The sequence below is a fragment of the Pituophis catenifer genome, unplaced genomic scaffold (assembly GCF_029215685.1).
Source record: "Pituophis catenifer annectens isolate HBS135680 unplaced genomic scaffold, rPitCat1.0.hap2 SCAF_2, whole genome shotgun sequence".
Classification (NCBI taxonomy): domain Eukaryota; kingdom Metazoa; phylum Chordata; class Lepidosauria; order Squamata; family Colubridae; genus Pituophis; species Pituophis catenifer.
This window is the reverse complement of record NW_027256882.1, coordinates 73,314,022-73,331,913: the sequence shown is the minus strand read 5'-3', so window position 1 is coordinate 73,331,913 and position 17,892 is coordinate 73,314,022. Positions and strand designations below refer to the sequence as shown.

Below are 17,892 nucleotides of genomic sequence, written 5' to 3'. Positions count from 1 at the left end.
CAAGCGTTGATAAACAAAGATAAACAAAGAAACAATCTATTTCCCAACCATATCCTCTTAGCTTTACAAGCTTGCACCCTTCATGTTTGCATTAACATATTGAGACATACCGGTAGCTTTGCAATCAACATAGAGCTCCTATGCTGATTTCAAGCTGGACCATCCAACTAGGACACTCAACAAACAAAACATAATTCCACTTGTTTGGACTGAGATGGCAAGCAACACATTATATTAACAAAACAAACTAGACAATTTCATTAAACAATTCCATGTTCCAAATACTTACACTTGAATCAAAGCTATGCACACTGATTGCATCTTCATCCTGGGTACTCTGTTTGCGTTTCTTCTATAAAATTAGAACAATACAAAAGAATTCAGTAGCAGAAAACAGAGAAGTATAATATTGCACTATACTGTATGGTAATATAAATATTTTTCAATTAAAAATATGTTTCTTATTTACAACTGCTCACATACTGTGCATGCGCTCAAATTTCTTACTTAGTAAATCAAGAAATATCTATACACATACACATATACATGCATTCCTGAAAGATTTTGGAAAAAGAACGTGTAAAAGAGGATCTTGTGATTAAGTAACATACATAATTTTAATAAGGTGAGTGGCTGTATAAATTTGATGAACATTTATAAACACCTTGTAACATTCTCCATTTCAAAGAAAATTCCATTAATATTTTAAAATTACGAACTGATTATAAAATTTGAAGTGCAGAAAGCCAGCATTAAATCATAATTGAATAATTACATAGAAAACCCACAGATAGGTAAACACTATAAAAATACCTATCCTATTAGATATTCTTAATTTTGTTGTTGGCAAAAAAGTCACTAGTAAATAGATTCTTCTTCCCCATTCATTTTTCCACCTCAAAATTTGCTTCAAAATACTGGGGACAGTCTTGACCAGAGAAAAACTGCAAGGGTGAAGAGGCTACAAAGAGGAAAGTGTTGTGTGAAAGGCATAATATTAGATGTGACCAGTATATTTACTTCTTATTTACAGTTTCAGATTACTATAGCTATAAAGCAGGGTGAAATCCAGCAGGTTCTGACAATTTCTGGAGAATCGGTAGCAGAAATTTTGAGTAGTTCGGAGAACTACTCAATAAGGGCCTGGTGGCTCAGCAGACTAATAGCATTGTGATTAACACCAGCTGTCTGCAATTACTGTAAGTTCGAATCTCACCAGGCTCAAGGTTGACTCAGCCTTCCATCCTTTCTAAGGTAGGTAAATTGAGGACCCAGTTTGTGGGGGCAATAAGCTGACTTTGTATAAATATACAAAAGTATGAAGGCTATTGCTTAACGCATTGTAAGCCGCCCTGAGTCTCCGGAGAAGGGCGGCATATAAATCAAATTTAAAAAAAACAAAAAACTGGCAAATACCACCTCTGGCTGGCCCAAAGTGGGGTGGAATGGAGATTTTGTAGTATCCTTCCCTGCCACGCCCACCAAGCCACACCACGCCCACCAAGCCACGCCCACAGAACTGGTAGTGAAAAAAATTTGGATTTCAGCACTGCTATAAAGTAAACAAAAATATCAAGCATCTGCAGTGAAAGTATGGAAACTATAAACAAGCAAAATCTAATAAAATAATGAGAACATACTAATTCTTGATAAGAGCCTTGGTGGCGCAGCAGACTAAACTGCTGTTAAAGTAGCACTTAGCTGCCAGCTGCCTGCAATTACTGCGAGTTCAATTCTCACCAGGCTCAAGGTTGACTCAGCCTTCCATCCTTCCAAGGTAGATAAAATGAGGACCGGTTTGTGGGGGCAATAAGCTGACTTTTATAAAATAGAACATCGCTTGCGGGGACCAAAAAGCCCTACTAAGCAGGTATATACAAATGTATGTCACCCTCCGGAGAAGGGCGGCACATAAATCAAACTAATTAATTAATTAATTAATTAATTAATTAATTAATAATTCAGCCAACCAATTATGTTATCTGAACTAAGCTAATGAGCTACCTTAACCATTTTCCAGAGGACAACCTTCCAACTCCGTATATTAGTCTATTTACCTTTTGTACCAAACATCTGGATACAAGCATCACCCCTCCTTTTACTATGATCCTCTTGTAGTGCAATGTTAGCTGATTAAATCCAAATTCAGCAAAGAGAACTCTATTTTATTCAAATTAAAGCAATGTTTATTTCAAAGTTTTACTCTAGCTTTTAAATGGATGTTGCTTACCTGAACATCCTTTCTGGGCGCGCTGCTGAAGAATCCAAGAGCGTGGGTAATATCCCTCAGGTTGCCTGAAGATACTGAGTGCATATCATTTTAAATGTTTGTTGACTCCTCCCCTAGGGACTGGCTGAGGCTCAGTTTCTTTCACGAAGGATGTCCTAACAAAGAGTCAAGTCCATCCGGGATCAGGAAGCAGAAGCCACAACGGGTGGGTTGGATTCTTCAGCAGCGCGCCCAGAAAGGATGTTCAGGTAAGCAACATCCATTCTCTGGCGCGCTGCTTGGAAGAATCCAAGAGCGTGGGATGTACCCAAGCAAGTACTAGATGGGAGGGGAGGCTGAATGCTCCCGGATGGCTGTAGCAGAGATGACAGATTGCAGAACTCGCCGTCCGAAGGACGCCTCAGCCGAGGCAAAGGAGTCAACTTTATAATGTCGTACAAAGGGAGTGAGAGAGGTCCAGGTGGCTGCACGACAAATGTCCAGGATGGATGCCTGTGTGGCCCACGCCGCCGAAGTTGAGGCGCTCCTAGTTGAATGCGGCAAGATGCGTCCAAGTGGAGGCTTGTTGCGAAGGGTGTATGCCGTAGAGATGCAAGCTTTGAGCCACCGCCCAATGGTGGACGAAGAGACCTTGTGCCCCATCGAAGCTGGCAGGAAAGATACAAATAGCGCTTCCGATTTCCGAAACTGGGAAGTCCGCTTAATGTAGTGGCGGAGAGCGCGCCGGACATCGAGGTTATGCCATTGGGCTTCTCTGTGATGGCGAGGTCGCGGACAAAAATCCGGCAGAACTAGCTCTTGAGCTCAATGGAAGAACGAATTAATTTTGGGCACGAAGGCAGGGTCAAGCCGGAGAATCACCCTGTCCGGATGAAAGATGCAAAGGTCTGAGCGGATAGAAAGGGCTGCGAGCTCAGAGACCCTTCTCGCTGACGTGATCGCCACTAGAAAAACGACTTTAAGAGTCAGAAATCGAAGAGAAATAGAGGACAGGGGCTCAAAGGGTGGAGACATCAGGGCCTGGAGCACCAGTGGCAGATCCCAGGATGGATACCTGTGCACTACTGGCGGACGCAAGTTGGTGGCACCTCGAAGAAAGGTCCGGACTCTCCGATCCAAGGACAGTGGGCGATCCGCTGACTTCGACAAAACCGAACTCAAGGCAGCTACCTGTCGTCTCAGGGTATTCGGAGCTAGGCCGCTGTCCAATCCGTCCTGGAGGAATTCGAGGAGAGCAGGGACCGAGGCTCCGGCCGGGTCTACGTTGTTCCTGCGACACCAGCGGCGAAAGGCTTGCCAAGTAGCCTCGTAAATTCGTAGAGTTGAAGCCCGGCGGGAGGCTTGCATGGTGGCAATGACTCGCCCCGACAGGTTGTCCTTCCTCAGGAGGGCCCCCTCAAATGCCAGACGGCCAGTTGGAGCCACTCCGGTTCCGGGTGTAGGATGGCCCCCTGGCTGAGAGAGACCTTGTCCCGGGGTATCCTCCAGGGTCGAGAGATCGACAGGTCCAGCAGGTCCGCATACCATGGCTGACGCGGCCAGTGCGGTGCGACTAGAAGTACTTCTGCACCCTCCGACAGGATCTTGCGCACCACCCTCGGGATGAGGGGGAGTGGGGGGGAAAGCGTACAGGAGGCCGGGAGGCCAAGGGCATCTGAGAGCATCAGTCCCTTCGGACCCCATGCTGGGAAAACGGGAAAAGAATCGAGGGAGCTGTGCGTTGGAGGGAGTCGCAAACAGGTCCAAGACAGGGGGACCAAACCTTGCCGAAAGTTCCTGGAAGAGGACCGGGTCCAAGCGCCACTCCGCATGATCGATCTGGGAACAGCTCAGCCAGTCCGCCTGTGCATTGTCCGTTCCGGAGATGTGTTGGGCCAAGATGGAGAGTACGTTCTTCTCTGCCCACAAGAGGAGGGAGATTGCCTCGTCCAGTAGCGGTTTGGAGTGGGTGCCACCCTCCCGATTCAGGTGTGCCTTGGCCGTGGTGTTGTCCGTTAAGACCAGCACATGTTGGCCCTGGATGTCGGGTTGGAAATGGAGGAGGGCTAGGTGTATGGCCCTCAGCTCCAGCCAATTGATATCGTGCTGTAGGTCCCTTTGTGACCAGAGGCCTTGAGCTACTTTGGCGGACAGATGGGCCCCCCACCCCAGAAGGCTCGCATCCGTTGTTACAACTATTCTGTTGGGCTCTTGAAATGAGCATCCTCTCGAGATCGCGGGAGAAGTCCACCAAGACAGGGACTGGAGGATCCGTCCGGGGAGTCGGACCCGCGAGTTGGAATTGCTGCCCAGGGCCTTCTGATACGGGAGCAGGTACCATTGTAGTGGGCGCGAATGGAGGCGAGCCCAAGGCACAATGTTGATGCAGGAAATTAACTTCCCGAGCAACTGGGACAATTGGAGGACAGAAGCTGACCGGGAGGATCGAATTTGAGCGATCGAGGAGGCAATGTTCCGGAGCCAGGAAGACGTGACTCGAGGCTGAATCGATGATGGCCCCGAGGTGCAGAATATGAGTCGTAGGCTGAAGGTGGCTCTTCTCTAGATTTAGGGAAAAACCATGCCGTTGCAGCATGTCTCGTACTACCTCCAGATCCTGGAGAGCTCTCGGGTGGGAATCGGACAAGATCAGGATATCGTCCAGGTAGCATAGTACTCTGATGGGAATGAGCCGTAAGGAAGCTGCTATTACTGCTAGGACTTTGGTAAAGGTCCTGGGGGCAGACGAAAGTCCGAACGGCATGGCTCTGTATTGGAAGTCCTGATTGTCGTAAGAGAATCGAAGAAAACGATGATGGGCCGGTCTGACTGGTATGTGGAGGTACGCCTCCTTGAGATCGATGGAAGTCATCATGTCAAATTGTCGGATGCAAGACAGGATCGAATGCAGGGACTGCATCTTGAATTTGTGGTAGGCAATTAGCTTGTTTAACTCCTTCAAATCCAATATCCCTCTCCAGGCCCCTGTGTTCTTCGGAACTAGGAAAAATATTGAGTAGAAACCGGTTCCACGATGTTCGATGGGAACCGGCTCTATAGCGCGAATGTCCAACAGATGTTGAATTTCCATGGACATCAGGCGCCTTTTCTTGGGGTTGTTGGAGACTGGACATCGGATGAATCTGTTTGGAGGGCAGGAAGCGAACTCCAGTGTCAGACCAAGTTGAATGGTTTGAAGAACCCATTTGTCCGTCGTCAAGAGAGCCCATTGATGAAAGAAATAGCCGATACGACCGCCGATAGGATAAGGCTCGGAGCAGTCATTTACCTCGACGGTAAGGCCGGGAACCTGTGCCACGAAAGGGGCATTTGGAGGGTTGCTGGCGTCTAGTGCGGTCATGAAAAGTAGATCGGTCAGGAGGTCGATCATAGGAGAAAGACGATGGCCGATAAGAGGAGGAAGTGCTGGGTGCAGGCTCAGACCGAAAGTATTGACGCTGATGGTAAGGCTGATAGCGGCGGTCAACTCTGCGAAAGGAGGAAGGCATTATCTTTCATTTGTCCTTATCCTCCACTAGGATAGGGTCCAGCGCTTCTCCGAAAAGACGAGAGCCTTTATATGGGGCCGAGGCGAGCCTCCATTTGGATTTCACGTCTGCCCGCCAGTTCCATAGCCATAAGAGACGACGTGAAGTAACCGCCGATGTTAGCGAGCTGGAAGCGAACCTAGTTGCAGCCAGGGCCACGTCGGCAGAATATTCGGTTGCGGCCACTAGTTTATTAACGTCCTGGTGAAGACGTCTATTGTCAGGTGGAAGACGCTCTTGGAGCTGGCGGAGCCATATTAGGGAGGCTCTGTTGAAAAATGAAGCAGAGGTAGCAGCCCGGATAGCCCAGGCTGCTGTCTGGTGAGCTTTGCGAAGCACGAGCTCGGCCCGCCTGTCCTCAGACCTCAACCCATCAGCAATGTCGGCGGAAAGAACCGCTGAAGAAGTCAAGGCGGCAATCAGTGCATCCACATTTGGTAGTGCGAGTAAATCTTGCAACGCGGGAGCCGAACAAAACAACTTCTTGTCGATGCCATTGGGCACGGGCAAGGCCCCGGGCTGAGACCAGGGACGTTGGACCACTTCGGAAAAGAGCTGTGGGCATGGAATGAAGTCCTGGTCCAGTTGTGGAACCGCAAAAAGAGCGTCATGGGGATTGGAATCCTCCGAGCGTTCTGGAAGGACCTTGGAAGCGGCTAACCGTGTAGTGGCAATGGTAGAAGTACAATTTAGCTAGGAAAGTCCAAAAGTGAAGAGAAGGCAAAATACACTCTATCAGGCACCACTGAGTGAAAGGAACTGAGCCTCAGCCAGTCCCTAGGGGAGGAGTCAACAAACATTTAACGTGATATGCACTCAGTATCTTCAGGCAACCTGAGGGATATTACCCACGCTCTTGGATTCTTCCAAGCAGCGCGCCAGAGAATTGCAACATTATTATAGCTCATTTGTAGTCAGATGAAAACAACAACAGGTCCACACCTGAAGATTCAAAACTACTGATTTATTGCTTCAACCTATGTAAACAAATCTTCTCAGACTAATAGTTTACACCTAAGTAAAATTAGACAAAGGTAAACTCATTCATTTGGACTTATGACTATGTAAATACTCTAAACTGATGCCCCACTTGACCCCACCCCCTGGTTCTGCTAGTCTCCCTCCTACATTTATTCGCATTAAAAAAAAATTAGCCATGTATGTAAGTGAAAAAGTTATTGGTGGAAGAAAAAAATAATCAACATTGCCATTTTGCTAGGTCAAGTTACCCATGTGAACAGTTATTTGTGAAGGAAAGGCAACTGTAGAAGAATGTGCAGTTCCAAGATAATTTTCTAAACATTTGTCTTAAATAGGTTTACTTTCCTATCTACATATCAAACTAGATATTAAATGCAATTTGACATTTAAGAAGCTTTTAACAATTTAGATTAGAATGCAAACAAAAGCAACATCTTCTCTTTTTTTCCCTTTTCATCATCTTTTCTTTTAAGCTGCTATTTGCTTTTAATGGAAACATTATTGGCATTAGCTCAAGCAGACAGACTCTCAAGAAAAAGATTAAATTCATCCTTCACACTTTCTTTGACCTTGTCAATTATTTATCTATTTCCAAGCTGATGCAGTTTCCATTAAAACATAACAAATAGTGTTAAATGCAAAGATACAGAGCAAGTATTGTTTGCCCCCAAGCTGCAACGTTGTTAGACCAAATAGTATAGCAGTAAACATTTTATAAATTTAATATTTAATGCCTTCCAGCAAATTCTGTACTCCAATCAATACAGAATGACAATTGATCCCGAGACTTCTTAAACGATCACAAACTAGTCCTTATCTTTTAGCCTATCTTACCTGGCAAGGCTGGTATAACAATTTTGGAAAAAGAACCGCACACACTATCATGAAAGGTAGAAACTGGTAAAATCGTCAATATGTGCTGTGAAAATACAATGGGCAAAATTTACCTCGAAGGTCTAAAGCTCCAACATAGCAATATAGTGACTTAAATTCTGCCAGTGATAAATTGTCTGGAACTGTTTTTTTAAAAAAATCCTGACCCTAATTGCTTCCTGAACACAAACATCTAACTAGATAGGTTCCATGGCATCTACCATTAAATCAAAGAATTTGGCCCAAAATCCCTCAAAATTATAAACAAAGAAGAGAAGGAGGAAACATAGAAAGCAAACACCGAGTTCTCACAGGGACTGGAAATTAAAAAAGGTCAAGTTCATATGTTGTTCACAAAGAACTGGCAACAGGACGACACAGCAACACCCTGTTCCAAGTTATTATTAACAATGGGAAATATAAAATATAACAGCATGGTATTTAGTTTCTAGGGCAAATTAAAAACAATTGAATTTTTCTCTTATATCAGATGCACTTTTAAATGTTATATTAGCTTGTGATAGCTTTTATATACTGAAAAGCAAGGAAAGGACAGATTTCTAGTAAAACTGATTGGTTTTTTTTACTTTTAATAATAAGCTACACTTACAATGAGACTGAAGTCGATATATCTTAAAAGGATCTAGTAAGCAGTGGAGAGAGGTTAGTGAAAAATATTGTTCATTTTCAGTCATTTACTCTTGTCTTTCAAGGTTCAATGGATAATTCTGTTTAGAAGCAATAAGTTATAATAACATTTACAATATATTAACAACCAGTAGAATTCCAAATGCTGAAGTTCCCACAAATACAAAATAGAGCTTCTCTTCTCTTTACCCTAAATGCAGTTGTAATTAAAATTAAGTTGCTTAAAAATACTGATTAGCACTGCTACAGAATTCAGTTGCTCCTCAGTGGTCACTTTTCCAGCCAGAGAAGACACTACTCTCATTTTGAAGATGGGATGCTAAATCTGAAATGGAATGACTGCCCTACTAAGCATATGGCTGTGAGATTTGACTGAAGATACTTATCTTACAATTTACACTGCTACTACCATACAAATAAATCAATGTATTGAACTTTGAAAAGAGAATCAGAAGGCAACACTTAGCCAGATTCCCCTTTACATTAAAAAATAACAACAATATAAACTACTGTAAATTCAAAATCCATTAATTATGGAATCTCTGCCAATTAAGGTTGCTAGAAACTATGTTCATGAGTTTTAAAATGGAATAATAGGAAATGTTGAGACTATGTTTACAGACAATTATATGACACCTTCATCAAATTATTTAATCAGGAATCTCAATTTGTTTAATGCCTGTATAATGAATCAGCCATTTACATGCATTTATGCTTCAGGCTGGTATAAACAGCAAGTTTGCACTTAATGTTTTCTATTTCGCCTTCACATTTATACAAAAGAAGAAGCAATTGTAACTTAACAATGTGACACAGGAAACCCCAAAAGAAACATCTGCATTTTCCTGTATAAATTATATCCAGTAAGCTGTCTACAATGCAATCCAATAAAGAACCAGCACAGAGTGAATGATTCATTCAGAGAGCTCAGGCTAAAAAAACAAAGAAACCAGCTGGTAAGTACACATCAATCTGGAAGTGTATATTTGGGGATAAGTATTATAATCGTCTTCAAATATTGTCTTAGATAAAAAAAAATAACTTGAGAAATGAAAGTCATCAAAGCCGGAGTTTATACTACTTACAATGAAGTTAGTCTGATAATTTGTACACTGCGTGGAGATCTATTTGAACTTCATATTCAACCTGTTTAATTAGATAACTTTCTCACATACTATTTATTTCTTTACTAAATGAGAATTTATATGGCTGCCCAACTCTCACAGGTGACTCAAGATGGGTACAACAATGATTAAATGACTCATTTGTTTTGCAATTCAGCCTGTTTGCTACTAATTAGATGAATTAACTTCTCTTAACTAAAGTGACATTAAAATTAAACATCAAACTATTAAAGCTATTTAAATATTTTAATTTTATTAAAAAGTGGTCAGTCCCATTTTAGAACAGGTATGCATCTTCCCCATTTTTCTGAAAGATTTGTGCCTGCTGAAATACACATGTAAAAAGTTATGTTTTTGTCAAAACTATTGTTTGTTGGTTCAGTTAATTTAACTCTATTTAAATTATTAAATTAAAATTATTTAAGTCTAAATTATTGTGATCAACCAACTACATCTATGACTCAGATCCCATGTTGCACTTAAGTCTAAGAATGTGCAAATGAAACAGTTAATCATTATCAGTTTCAGACTTTCTTTTTTTTCCCTAAGATTAATTATATATTGTATACTGTACTGTACTGTACTGTACTGTACTGTACTGTACTGTACTGTACTGTACTGTACTATACTATACTATACTATACTATACTATACTATACTATACTATACTATACTATACTATACTACATTACATTTTAATTGGTACTTTTAAATTTTATTTGAAATAGGCCACAGGCATCTCTTAAACAAATATCACACAATGAACTGCTGATAAGATCTCTACCTTCTTGCCAAAATAAACTCTCTAGTTCCAGCAGAAACAAATATTTTGATCGTACTTAACAATAGGCCTAATGGTCTGTTCATATAAACAAAATCAATAATAAGTAATACCCACAGAATAAATGTAATGAGCAACAAGAAGAGTAATAATAAGGCAGTGAGTGCTCTCAGGAATCACCCATAATGTGCAAATGCTCCCTGAAAGTAACTCAGTTTGCAATTCTATATTCTAGATGTGTTATCACAGTGTGCATATGTAAGATGTGCTATTTTTCTTTACATACTTTGTGTTTAAGATTTATAATCTGTATCACTCTAAAAGCTCTTTGGGGTATATACTGTAAATAAGGTAATATGATACAAAAATTATAAAATAAAATTCAATTACTCTAAATCTAAAACAATAAAAATATAATAGCAGCAGTGGCATAGTTCTTATTGTACCTATTGACCTCCAAAGGCCTTCTGGGAATTGCCAGGTCTTAAATGTTCTCCAGAAGGTCATCAGAGTGGGAAGCCATTTTTACTTTATTAAGGCATCAATTGTTCTATATAAGGGGAGCAGCCATCAAGAACACCTCCCTTCACATCCCTGCTGGTGCATCTCCTAATAGTAACTCTAATAATAAAAAAGAACCACCTATTAAAATTGCCCCAGACAGATTGCTTGAAAACTGAGTCTAAGTATGGTCTCCAACATCTGACTCCGATGATGCAGAAGATCACAACATCATCTAGCTTGCAGCAAATATGAACAATTCAATCTAGGAAAAGGCCAGCTAGATACTCTGCCCTAAACCTAGGTGGCGCAGTGGTTAGAGTGCAGTACTGCAGCTACTTCAGCTGACTGCTAGTTCAGCAGATTAGCAGATCAAATCTCACCGGCTCAAGGTTGACTCAGCCTTCCATTCTTCCGAGGTGGTTAATGAGGACCCAGATTGTTGGAGGCAATATGCTAATACTAATGCAATATGCTATATGCTAACTTTGTAAACCGCTGTAAAGCACTATGATGCGGTATGGAAGTCTAAACATTAATAATAATAATATACAGGTCCTTCCCTAACTGTGAACAATTCCACCAATTACACTCTATAGAGAACAGCTTCCCAATTTTGGCAACTTTAAGATCCCAGAATTTCAACTCCCAGAATTTCCCAACTAGCCATGCTGGGAGTTGAAGTGCACATGTCTTAAAGTTGCCAAGATTGGGAACCCATGCTCTAGAGATGTTGGATCCATAGGATTCAACACTCAGAATTCTTACAAAATTTGAAATGAACGGTAATTTTTAATACAAGAGAAGAAAATTATTAAATGTAGCATTGAAGTGTAAGCTTACTAAATTAATTATATGAAATCAAACCACTTTTATTTTTTATCCTGGGCTAAATCACTCTGTAAACTATGCCTTCTGCATGCCACTCAGAGGCCATATGCAACTTCCAACCTGGACAAAGTTATACATTTCTATATTTTACATAGGGAGCCCTGGTGGTGCAATGGTTAGAATGCAGCACTGCAGGTTGGAGTTCGATCCTGATAGACTCACGGTTGAGTCAGACTTCCATCCTTCCAAGATTGGTAAAATTGTTGGGGGAAATATACTGACACTATAAACCGTTCAAAGAGAGCTGTAAAGTACTATGGGGTGGTATGTAAGTCTAAGTGCTATTGCTCTACAACCTCAGGACCTATTCCTCCCTTATCCCTTACAATTCCTCTTTCCTTCATTAATCATAGAAAAGAATTGAACTAAACTAACTTGGTTTACCTGATAGGGATGAGATTTCCCATCCAGGAAAGGGCACAACTGGGTGATGTGAGTTCAAGAAAGCCACCAGATTGTACACCTGGGGAAGTCATAGTCTTGTTTATTTTAAAAGAACTAAATTTTTCAGGTATAGACACTCAATCTTTCAGCATATCAGTTTAAATAAAGTGTGTGTGTGTGTGTGTGTGTGTGTGTATAGTGTGTGTGTGTGTGTATATATATATATGTGTATATATATATGTGTGGGTGTGTATATATATATTATACACACACACACACACACACACACACACACACACACACACACATATATATATTGCTTCACTACATGTGCTTGGAAGCCGTCAGATCTATAGTGTTTAAAAATAAAATCCGGATGAGGTTACAGTTATTAATGTCCTCAGGAGTTTTTGATTATATAAAAGACAAGTACCTGGATAAAAAAATAATCCCTTATGAAACAAGCTGAGTATCTGTATCAATTTGACTCCCATAAAGAAATACAAACTAAGTGACTGTTTTGAATTTAAATTTTGTAGAATTGTCTCATCTTACCTTAGGTGACATTGTAATTATTCTCTGGTGGATGGAACTAAGATCACCAGAAAGAAAACCTACATACATACTATATACTAATCATTAAAATACAAGCACTCACCCCTCTGAAATTCCAGGCTTTTGTGGAAGGAAACAAGGAAAAGTTGGGCTGTTGTTCTTTAGGCCTGTAAGATGCAAAGAAGAACATGTTTTTTTTTTATCCTTTTGTTTCTATCACCAGTTTTTGATGCCCCCCTGTGGATTTATATACACAATATTAATATGCTAGGTAAATTAATGTTAAACTGTACAGAGGTTTATTTATTTTACAGCTTTTAAACATACCAAGGGGAATAAAGTTAGTTATGTAATAAATGTTCATACTCAGATGGAAGCAGGAAAAACTTGCAGGAAGTGGGGGGGGTGCAGCTTCATGATTTAAATCCTGCTCCTTTGATCTGTGTCTTGAGGATTATGATTAGTCTCTGTTGATGCCGTTGCTCAGATGGTTTCACAACTAAAAGAACTGTGAATAGGCAACTAATCCTAAATTCTAGAAAAGGATATAGCAGTTGTTTTACTATCATTTTGTGCATAAAAAGTAACAGGAACATGAAAAAATATTTCCTAATAAATAAATAAATAATAATTGGGAAATTAAGACAAGAGAAAGAAGCATGATGTCATGATGTTAACTACCTCTAGTCTACGTTTGGCCTAGTCTTTGGTGATGTTTTGCACACACACACACACACACACCTCTTTTTTTCTAGTTTAATATCTTCTTGATTCAAAGTGTTGGACTTTAATTATCTCAACCCCAGCCATGATTGATTATTGACTAAGGATATGGTAGCTGAATGCAAGATAACATCAACTGTTGGCAAAAGTTGCATTTTCAGAGGAAAATATCATTAGGGTAACATTTTTATTTGTTAACATCTCCATGGAACCAAAGTCATCATAACTATACTAGAAACACTTTCCACATATGTATGTATGTATGTATGTATGTATGTATGTATGTATGTATATATATATATGTAGGTCTTTGGTTATTCGGGTCTTCTCCCACGTAAAATTGGAAGTGTCTTGGCGACATTTTGACGAAGTCTCATTCATCATCTTCAGGCTGGTGTTCTCGGCTTCGTGCTTCCAGGAGCAAATTGCCATTGCTCCTGGAAGCACGAAGCCGAGAATACCAGCCTGAAGATGACGAATGAGACTTCGTCGAAACGTCGCCAAGACACTTCCAATTTTACGTGGGAGAAGACCCAAATAACCAAAGACCTTTTGTTTCTTTGCTTGTTTACGTTGCATATTCTGCATTTCTTTATTTCCATCTAGATGTTATCCAGACTTTTGCAGCCCAGATAGAGTAAATATAATAAATCCCCAAAGAAGAATCCCAACACTGTCATGATACAAAATTAATTTACAACAATTCTCAAGCATTTGTTCATTTTCCCAAATCTACTGAACAGAATTAAGACACTATTAAATTGGATTAGAAACAGATAGTGTTTCTAGTATTTACTGCCAAGAAAGGCAAAGATTAGCAAACTACAGATACTTAATGTAATATAAATTAATAGGTGATGTATAAAGATAGTCCTTGTTTAGCAATTGCCTTGGACAGTGACCATATTCAGTTATTATAGTGATGAAAGAGTAACTTTGAAACCAATGCCTGCTTTTACTACTTCTGCAGCATCTTACTCTCAATCATGTGTTTGCCATTCTAGTCAATTAGTACTCATCATTCTCTGCTTGACCATTTTTTTTTCTTTTTCCCCTCTTGGAAAGTAGAATGACTGCCTAAACAATCTCTCTTCCTGGGCTGCTTTTTTCCATAGCATAGCACATCCATAAAATATGCTAATCATTAATTAATAAGGAAAGCTCTGTAAACTTAATTAGTTGATTAGCGTCTCCTGCCAGCTTGTATTTCTGCCTGACACTGACAAGAACCTAATCAGTTTCACACTAAAAACTTTTATTTACCTCCTAAGCAGCTCACAGCAAGCAGCTGCAAGCAGACTAGGCAAATAGCCAACATCAGCACATTCCTTGTTACGTGTGTTCTCTATTGTGTGCCTGCTTACTCCCTTGTAATCCTCTCCTCGTCAATGAATGTAAATACAAACATCAATTCTCTTCTGACTAATTATTTTAGCACCCCGATGAATATTACAAAGGCTAGGAGAGTAGGTAAAAAGGGGTTAAGATTTGCTGTTTTACCCAGCTTCCTATGAGTCAAGTTCTGGAAACTCTCCTTGCTGTTTAGGCTAACCTAGCTGTTTGGAGGTCAAATCCTTTTGATGCTGTAAAGCAAAGGAAAGCTGAAATAAAACTGTACTCATAGACATAGTAATGTAATTTTCACTTAGTGACTTTTCATTTAGTGACAATTCACTAAAGACTCAATCACCACAACTAATTACTAAACAACAACTATCTGTGGCCAGAGACCAGACATGGTGTAAATGAGCCCAACTATCTTGCTGGGAGAATAGCACTTCATATTCACAATCTGACTTTTTTTCCTGTGTAAATTGTTTTCTTAATCCTTTTTTTTGCACATAAAAATATAAAAAATTATACATACTTTTACTAGGGGTGTAAGAAGTTAGGGGAAACCAAGTTACTTATATTATGCAAATAAGTGTTCATATTAACCCAGCCAAGGCCCATTTTGGGAATCCTGGCATTAGAGTAATAGACCTGCTATAGGACTGGGTTTCCTGCAAAAATAGTTCTTTCTAATAGTATAGTTTATGTTCCTTAAAATACATGGTAAATAATTTATAGGACTAATTTTTGTGCATTTTAAAAGCTAATATTATTTAATGCATCCATTAATTCTTCATAGTTTGTGAGAAGTGTGATTCCTAATATTCAGAACATTTGGAAACCAGAGTGATTTATTTTTGATATACATTAAGCATCTGACATTAAACAAGTATCTGACTTGTTTAGAGCTATACTGTGAAGATTTAGAGCAAGAAGATGCGTCATGCACAGGCCACGCCCACCCCAGCTGCGCAAAGGGGAAAAATGTCGCAAAACATCACGTGACAGCAACATGACGCAGCAAGTTTGACATCTGTGATTTAGAGGATTTGGGGTTTTTTTTCTCAACTGACATTTTCATTGAGGTGTTACTCGTGTGTACTAAATACGGTACATCTTTTAGAAGTTAGTATGACAACAATGAGGTAAGACATATTCCTGGAAGATGCAGCAGTGTCAACCAAACATTTGCAACATTTTATGTGGTTGAATTTTTTACTGAGTCAATAAAGTGATTTTGCAGATATTATTGAATAAATATGCAAAGTCCCTGTTTTACCAGGAAATATGAATATGAATGTAAGACACTTCAAAGTATGTAGTATTAGCCTGCAGCATAATTCCTTAAAAGCTCTAGAAGTGAAATTAAGCCTCAGCTGTTGTGTTAGTTTGTATACAGATGAAGATTTAATCAAAGGAGTAGCCAGAAACCCCAGCAGTGAGGTTCTCACATTATACTTGTGTTGCTTCCTCTCAACAATTATAAAAAGAAAAGAAAGAAGCAAGAAAACATTTTTTCTTAGGAAATCTAACCAAATAAGAAGTTCAATCCCACCCAAAACTGCCATTCCAATCTAATTCATTACCTTCACCCACCATTCATAGTTGTTTTGGTCAAAGATGACCAGCCAGTTTTATCTTTCGTGTCTAAGTTGGTCTCAAGGTAGGAGAAGCATGAAAGCCTACCTTACAATCACCAATTTGCCTTAAATGCAGAATAGACTACAGAATAAACAGAGATGGAAGGGACTCGAAAGTGTTCTAATCCAATCTCCTGCTTAAGCAGGAGACCCCATATAATTCCAGAAAATGATTATCCAATTGCTTCTTAAAAACCTTCAGTAATGGAGCACCCACAACCTCTGGAGGCAAGCCATTCCATTGGTCAATTGTTTTTGCTGTCAGGAAATTTCTCCTTAAATCTAAGTTGGATCTCTCCTTGATGAATTTCCATCCATTACTTCTTGTCTTGCTGCTGCTTTGGAGAATACTTACAGCATTTACAGTTTGGCACATCCGAATAAACTTTTTTTGTAAACACTGGCTCAGTGTTGGCAGATGGTAGAACTAAGTGATTTCCTTAAAAAATGACCCCAGTAAGAGATCAAAAACAAAACAAAAGCCCATTGTACATGCTGGCAGGGGCTTGAATTTAGCATAGATTTAGCAACTAAAGTATCAGCCTGTTCATTTATTTAGGTTTGTGCTGATTGACATAAAAAAGTAACTTGTTATAAACACACAAACACAGTGAATTTCTAGAATTTCTCACAAGAGGTTTTATTTAACATAATTTCACTATCTTAGTTTTGTTATGAATTCGATTACATCATCATTCTGCTACATTTTATTTACACTCAAAAATATTTTTAATAAACAATTGCAAGATACTGCACTGAGTTTATAATCCTAAATGCAGGAAGTATTTGGTTGAAATTCACACGTTTTATATCTAAATAAGTATGTTAAAAATCAAGGACATATAATCTGAGATGTCCCTACAAACTGTTATGGTCAAGAAACCAAGTACCATATATTTATTAAAAAATTATGCCAAAATCATCATAGATGTAATTTCATACAATGTCATACTAGATCACGCAAATTTATATTTTTATGAACTTCTCTCACTATTATTACCCAAGGATATGAATATCAAGATTCAATGTCTAAAAATTATTCAAGGGAATGATTTGTCTAGATTTCCCAGGAGATAATACATAGGAAACAAATTACTCAAAAACGAATTTCATTTGAATATAGTGTCTTTAAAAAGTACTGTAAACAACAGAAATATACTACATATAATCACTTAAACTGGTACATAACAAAGCTACAGTTTGAAAGATCAAGGAAGAATCTTTTATTTTTTACATTATCCCAAGAACCATAAAGATACATAGTCATTCTTTCATTTCTACTTCATAATAATTTCACTAACTAGGATAGGTTGAATGACAATGAGTCATTTAATGCTATAACAGGTAGTCCTCGATTTACGACTACAATTGAGCCTCCAATTTTTGTTGCTAAGGGAAACATTTGTAAGTAAATTTTGTCCCATTCTACCACCCTTTTGTGCCACAGTTGTGGCATAATCAGGCTTCCCCATTGACTTTGCTTGTCAAAAGGTCACAAAAGGGGATCACAAGATCCCAGGACACGACAACTGTCATAAGTATGACACAGCTGCCAAACATCTGAATTTTGATCATGTGACTATGGGGATGCTGCAAGGGTCACAAGTGTAATAAACAGTCATAGGTCACTTTTTCAGTGCCATTGTAACTTTGAACGGTCACTAAATGAACTGCTGTAAGTTGAGGACTATTTGTACAACAA

The 17,892-nt window shown here is 39.5% G+C and overlaps 1 protein-coding gene across 1 annotated transcript in view; it reads right to left on the bottom strand.

Annotated features, from left to right (window-relative positions):
- Nucleotides 1-17,892, bottom strand: part of ARHGEF3 (Rho guanine nucleotide exchange factor 3) — a 157,433-nt gene that overhangs the window by 105,553 nt on the left and 33,988 nt on the right. The window contains exons 3-4 of the mRNA XM_070933633.1: nt 12,599-12,662; nt 290-352 (exon numbers count right to left, since the gene is read on the bottom strand). Of these exons, the coding sequence (XP_070789734.1) occupies nt 290-352; nt 12,599-12,662 (127 nt within the window). The remainder of the gene's footprint in view (nt 1-289; nt 353-12,598; nt 12,663-17,892) is intronic.